At 44.4% G+C, this 6,801-nt stretch overlaps 1 protein-coding gene across 3 annotated transcripts in view; it reads left to right on the top strand.

Moving 5' to 3' along the window:
- The first annotated feature begins 2,077 nt into the window (after positions 1-2,077).
- LOC119365997 overlaps positions 2,078-6,801 on the top strand; it is a 6,777-nt gene continuing 2,053 nt past the window's right edge. For 2 of the 3 annotated variants that reach the window (XM_037631660.1, XM_037631658.1), the window contains exons 1-9: positions 2,078-2,439; positions 3,349-3,448; positions 4,486-4,834; positions 4,965-5,132; positions 5,563-5,767; positions 5,889-5,965; positions 6,132-6,216; positions 6,361-6,445; positions 6,542-6,633. In XM_037631660.1, coding sequence (XP_037487557.1) covers positions 2,163-2,439; positions 3,349-3,448; positions 4,486-4,834; positions 4,965-5,132; positions 5,563-5,767; positions 5,889-5,965; positions 6,132-6,216; positions 6,361-6,445; positions 6,542-6,633 — 1,438 coding nt within the window. In that variant the 5' untranslated portion in view covers positions 2,078-2,162. The remainder of the gene's footprint in view (positions 2,440-3,348; positions 3,449-4,485; positions 4,835-4,964; positions 5,133-5,562; positions 5,768-5,888; positions 5,966-6,131; positions 6,217-6,360; positions 6,446-6,541; positions 6,634-6,801) is intronic. The other variant, XM_037631659.1, reaches the window with a different exon arrangement.

The raw sequence follows: 6,801 nt of genomic DNA, 5'->3' as shown, positions 1-6,801 counted from the left end.
TGGTTTCAAGAGTCGTTCAACTTAGATGTAAGCGATGCTATTAATGTCTTGCTTTTCTCTTCCGATCGTTCTGTTGCATACTTATATATTGCTTATGTATTGTCTGTGAATTGGTACTAACGTTTCGTTTGGCTAGTGCATAGTGATGCCGTCGTATGTCGTGTACAAGGGTAAGGTTCCCGGAGTCTACGACGACTGGGAGGAGTGTCGGAGACAGGTTCACCAATTCAGCGGTAACAGTTACAAAGGGTACACCACTAGGGCCGAGGCCGAATCTAGATACGCCCGCTATCTAGCGGGAGAGGGGAGGGAGCGTTGGAGGAACCGGATGAAGACGAGTTTCATCGTGATGATGCTCATCATGATGACCGCAGCTCTCTTCTATGTGATGGTAGTTTAGATGATCGATATCGACTTGTAATGTGAAGACAAACTCGCTACTCGCGGTCTCGAGACTTGTAATATAATGTTCTATCTTTGTTCGGTCTTTTCAATTCGGAGACTAATATGATGAATTGTATTCAGAAACTAATATGATAAATTGTATTCAGAGACTAATCTTCTATTGTATTCGATGAATCTGTTGTTGATGTGTGCTGTCTATATTTTATCCAATTATACATTTTGTAACCTGTGCAAAAAACAAAAAATAAAAAAATAAAAAAACCTAATATTCATACTAATGGCGCATCACATCACAGTGCGCCATTAGTATGCCGAAGTTACTAATGACGCATCTTGTTGTTGTGCGCCATTAGTATGCCAAAGCACCTGGGTATACATGGCCCCCTGGGAGGCATACTAATGGCGCACTGTTGTATATACTAATGGCTCATCAGAGGTCCGCCATTAGTATACCAGATACTAATGGCGCACCACTGGTGCGTCATTAGTAAAATATACTAATGGCGCACCACTAATGCGCCATTAATGGCCAAATTAGGTGCGCCATTAGTAGGCCTTTTCCTAGTAGTGATTGGAGCATAGAGCAGGTATTGGTGGAGTGGCTCGGTCAACTTCATCATTCATCTCGGCTTGGTGCAAACCAATCCCTGGCATCACCGATCCACTTGTGGCAGAAGCGACCGCGGTACGTGAAGGTGTGGTGGTGGCTTTACTTCGTGGTTTTCAGCGAGTGCAGATTGAGACCGACTGTTTGGATGTAGTGAACCTCTGGAACTCGCGCGCGTATTTCGCGCTCTCTGATAGCGCCGTTACTCTTAGATATTGAGGAGCTAGCTGCTAGTTTTATTTCTTTTGATATTCTACATGTAAAGAGACATGCCAATCTCCCGGCCCACCTCTGTGCGAGACAAGCGAGCACATTGGAGGTGTCGAAGTGTTGGATGGACTCTCCTCCGGGTTTGCTGATAACCAGCCTCATGGCTGATAGTGCTGGCGCCTTATCGTTTGAATAAAGCTCTTCATTACCATGAAAAAAAAACCCACAAAAACGTGATTCGCTACATACGGCGGCGGCGTGTAGGACAGGCCCGAATGAGACATTTTCCCAGCCGCCACACTCCACCCTTCACCTTTCCCCTTCCCCCGAAGAGAAAACATTCGTCCACCCGCCCAAGTACCCAACCCAAGATTCCACCACCCACAGGCCGAAGCCTATCCATCCGCCGCAGCACCCGGCCCCACTGCTCATTCATTTACCCAAACCTACGCACCGTCGCTGTTCCTACACATCGGAATCTGGACGGAGGTTTGCCAGTTAACATTACTCACCCGTACACACACCCTCGCGAGGAGCCAACACCACACCCGTCACAGCCAAGCGGGCCCGAAATAATCGACTGCGCGGCGGGCCCTCCTCCTCATGCGAGGGGTACGACCGCAAATCCACCGTGCATTACGATTAGCAGCAGTTAATGCGCGCTGCACTTTGCGCAGGCCAACAACCAGTAGCCGATAAAGTTTGTCCCACTTACCTCCGCGCGCCGCAACCGGGTCGCCCACGCAGTCCCTGCGGGTGGGCCGGCCGCACGGGGCGGGCCCGCGCGTCATGGGGGCGGCGCGGCCCGTTTAAAGCGGTGGCCGTAGCAGTTTCCGCCGACGTCGCTTCCAAAAATCGCCTCCTCACGTTTCCGGTTCGGATTCCCCTCGCGTCACACGCTCCCCTTCCCCTTCCCGCACGCTCTCTCCCTCGCGCTCCCATGGCGTCCCTCTTCAGGGCTCGCCGGCGGCGATCGCCGGAGGACGAAGGGGACGACGGCGAAGGATCCGGATCCGGGCGGGGCAAGCGCCGCCGCCTCTCGCCGGAGGAGGGCGCGCTGGTGCCGGCGGAGGGGGGCAGGAGCCCCGGGTGGCTCTCCACCATCGTCACCGGGGCCAAGCGGGTCATATCCTCCGTGCTCTTCTCCTCGTCCGAGGAGCAGGCCTCCGGGGACGAGGAGGAGGAGGAGGAGGAGGACGGCTCCGAGCAGGACTCCGGTGAGTTGCTCCCCCTTCCCCATTTCCCCCATTGTCTCCGCTTCTCGCCCTCTCCGTGTAGTGAGCTCCGGACCTAGTGCGCTCGGTCGTTCACTTAGACCTGTCAGTAGTGGCCGTGGTAACCTATAATGGGCAAGTTGGTGCTGCGCGAGGGCTTCAGCCGCGGGTCGCGACCTAGGGTTTCGGTTTTGACTTCTCAAATTAGAGTACTGGTTTTTGAATTTGCCTGTTCCGCGGCTACTGTCGGCAGTAATGGTGCAGCAGAAGTGCCGAGCGCCTGATAGATTGCGGTAGAGTAAGGATTTTGTCTCGCTAGGTGGAATTGGGGATAAAACGATGACGAATTCGAAAACCGTAAATTTCCCCCCGTTTGTTGTGGAATTTGAAAATTGAGACGATGAATTATTGTTCTGAATGTACCTCAGTCAAGAGCTTTGGTCAGACTTGGTTAATTTTGAGTGGGAAGCTACTTCGGAGGTACTATTTGGAATGAATATGGGAGTTGCTTCATTTTTTTAGTGGGAAGCTACTTTGGAGGTATTTGGAATGAATATGGGGGTTTAAAAAGTTAGTTCTGGCAGGGTTAGAGAACTGCTCAATCCCGGGTTCAGAAATGATGCAGAATCTGTCAGTCATTCAATTCATAAACATTAGTAGGTGGGAGATTGAGATATATTGCTTCCTTGTAAGCTTGAAACATTTTAGAAATACTACTAGAATGCTGCTCCATCACATAGTAGTTTGTTTCACATGTAAAACTTTGACCTCAGTTGCATCGTGTCATCTCTTCTTTCCTGGACTGTTTGATGTGTCCTCACACTGCTATCTAGTGCATCTCACAACTTCATATTCAGTTGTGGATTATTCTTAGATATGTTATAAATGTGTTAATTTCAAGTACTTGTGCAGATGGAAACGAAGATACCCGTGATACTCATGGAAAAATAGTTCCTTACAGCGAGTCAAAGCTTGCCATTGAGGAAATGGTTTTGAAGGAAACATTTTCAAGGTAACTGGAGTATATTATTCTTTTACTAGCAATGTGCCCGTGTGTTGCAAACGGATCCAAAGTAGAATAATACTTGTTCACAAACTTGAAAGAAAGCACTTTAGTTTTGATATACATATATCACAAAAAATTATATTATGTTTCACTCAAAATATATTCCTCGGGCTTTTTTGATGAGGTGAGGGAGGGATGTGGTTGGTTTCAAGATACTAAGGGGTTTTCTGCAAATTGGAGCAGAGAAGTGGCCTATTGTTGCAAAAAGGCCACAACTTACCTCACAGTCGTTAGATGCAGATCTAATGGTCAGAAATGACGGATGATAGACACACCATCGTCACCAACTGAGTCTTTTATAGGAGTAGAGATACGCGTGCTAATATGTATAGTTAGTTGACTTTTTTTTGGACAGCCACTATGAATTAGAATTCACTGGTTAAGAATTTAGTTTGTGTTTCTTCAATCAAAACTGGTGTTTGTCTTGTAAACCTCTATAATGATATACTCCCTCCGTCCCATAATATAAGAGCGTTTTTGACACCATGTCAAAAACGCTCTTATATTATGGGACAGAGGGAGTACTTATTAGTAGTAAAAGAATCTAGTTTTTTGTTTCGTCAATCAGAACTGATGTGGGTCTTGTGAGCTTCTATAATGAACTGTAACGAGATGCTTCTTAATTGAATCGACTTTATGTTTTGTCAATCGAAACTGATGTCGACAAGAGCTTTCTATAATGAACTGCAGCCACATATTTCTTTTTAATTTGAATCAGAGGAAAGACCAAGTGATACTAATACCTCAAATGGAGATTATAGCTCTGATTGGCTCTCTTTAGCAGTGCACGGCTAAGAAAAGAGTGCAGTTCGAAGCACTATGGATCTAATCCTGACTTAAGTAACTGTTATGCATACTATTTGTTTCTGAGACATTTTGGTTTTTTATATTTGGTAGATACATAAAGTTTAGGCCTTGATTTCTTGAATAAGCTCGATCGTATCTACTACTTTCCCTCTGAATTATTGCTGTTCATTTTTCAGGGATGAATGTGATAAGATGGTAAAGCTATTACAGTCACGTGTTACAGATTCAGCATTTCCTGAAGCCTATGAGCATTGGACACCAAAAGAAACCCCAAGAAGGAATGGCCATGATTTTACTGGAGCTTGGCGTTCCTTGAATCGCAATAGAAATGGCCCTGGGTCAGGTCCATTTTTTAGTACCGGACCTGGTAACTTTTCTCCTGGCTCTCCTCTCCAAGCATCACCTGAGCTATGTAGTGCAGCAGTTATGGAAGCAAAGAAATGGTTGGAAGAGAAAAGGCAGGGATTAGGCTCAAAGCCTGAAGATCATGGACCTTGCACATTGAACACTGATGTGCTTAATGCTGTGAGTGCTGGTGTATTTTTCTTTTCTAACGGTTATAGCCTTGAACTCTTAGGCGATTGCATAGCTGAATGAATGTTTATCTTGGTTGCTTCTGTTGTTGTTTACCTTAATGGCTTGGCATCTCATGCAGGACCTCAAATCTGACAAGGGTTCTCCTGTCGATTTAGCAAAATCATACATGCAGTCATTGCCACCATGGCAGTCCCCTTTATTAGGCAGTCGGAGATTTAAATCTCCACCCTCCGGTGGAGTACATATTAATGATGAAGAAGGATCCAAATACTTCTCATCATCGAAGGTAATTCAAAATATAGGAGCAACAGTTTTCTGCCAGGTCACAATGGAATTGCCAGAATTTGCAATTATGTTCAGCCTAGTTTTTGAGGGATAATTTGGATTAGTAGGAACTCTGTAACATCTACTTCATTATTTTTGCTGATCAGTATTCTAGTCTTGAATGAGATACATATGAACTCTGTAATTGCTGCTTAACTGTTTGTGCATGAACTTGTTTCTTTGAACACATTGTTGCATTTGCTATTGACTGTAGACATTCATTAAATTTCGGAATATAACATTGTGACCGTATTCGATATAAGCATGTTAATATGGCATGAAAATTGTGCAGTCACATGTTTGCATGCTTTATTTCTATTATTTCACCAAAACTTATTATATACTGCCAACTATTCTTGCATTTTCACTTGTAAGTATTTTTCTTTCTGAAGGTCGACACCAAGGAAGACTTCCTTTCCAGTTCCAACTTCTGGGAGAACTTTGATATGCGAAGAGATCACATTAGATTTTCTGAAACTGCAGAAGCTTCTAAGTCGAGGCCTCATGGTTCTACTTCCAGATTGTTTGATAATGGTGTCTCTATACTCTCGCCAGGTACTCGTGATGAAGTTGGACAGCCTGTACAGGGTTATGAAGGTGAGATTTCTTCTTTACAAACGTGAGCTTTTTATGACGCCGAATCACTCATGGTGCGTACTCCGATTGTCAAGAACATGTCTTTTGGCTGTAAACGACTAATTTGTTTCATGTAATTTAGGTTCTGATAAAGTTGCTGCAGCAGAACCAGCCAATGAGTGCTCCTTACCTATTTCACCAACTAAAGATGGAAACCATGTGAGTCGTGAATTTTCCTGTATCCATGGCCGTAATTTAGATACACCAGAGAAGTGTTGAATCTTTATTTGATAGTATAAGCATGGCCCTGCAAACATTATCTACAGTCCCTTTTGCAAACTATATATAATTTCTCTTATTTATCAGTTCATTTCTCTTATTTTAGGGTGCTGTTGATTCTGTGGATCCTGCACCGAATGACAGTGGCAATCTTGTCCAAGAATGCCATGCTGCATCTGATGTTCATCCTGGTAGATCCTTTGCCATTTTTTTCAATCTTTGATGAAATTCTGCTCAGTTTGCTATAACCATGTTTGAATTAATGTAATTGTTGAACTACATGAATAATTGAATATCCTGGTTTAATGTATTCTTGAATGGTTTTTGTGGTGCAGATGAGGTACCACAGGGGAATGCAGATGAGGTACCACAGGGGAATGCAGATGAGGTACCACATGGGAACCCTGTGCCTCTCACAAGGTCGGTTTTTGTATTAAAGAAGGGTGCACTTTTTAACACAGATTTGCTGCATTTGCTACATACTGCTCTGTCGCTAACAATATTGAACTGTCTCAGTGCTACGGAAGAGGCTGCCGACCACAGTGGAGATAAATCTGTGCCCGCAGAACCAGAAATTCACGAAGAATTGCATATGAACTCAACTTCAGGTTTGAAGAGATATCCTTGCTGGAATAAATCTAAACTTAGTTTGTGTGCATATGCATTTTTTTCATTGTTCAATCAAATTGATTTTGTTTGGACCTGGACTTGCTTTAGAGTGATAACATCTTCTGGCCTGGCTTGTCAACCCTCTTTTAGTAGCAAAGGGAGTCATC

This window comes from Triticum dicoccoides, chromosome 2B (assembly GCF_002162155.2).
Source record: "Triticum dicoccoides isolate Atlit2015 ecotype Zavitan chromosome 2B, WEW_v2.0, whole genome shotgun sequence".
Taxonomy (NCBI): domain Eukaryota; kingdom Viridiplantae; phylum Streptophyta; class Magnoliopsida; order Poales; family Poaceae; genus Triticum; species Triticum dicoccoides.
The sequence above is the reverse complement of the archived record's forward strand: the minus strand, read 5'-3'. Positions and strand labels throughout refer to the sequence as shown.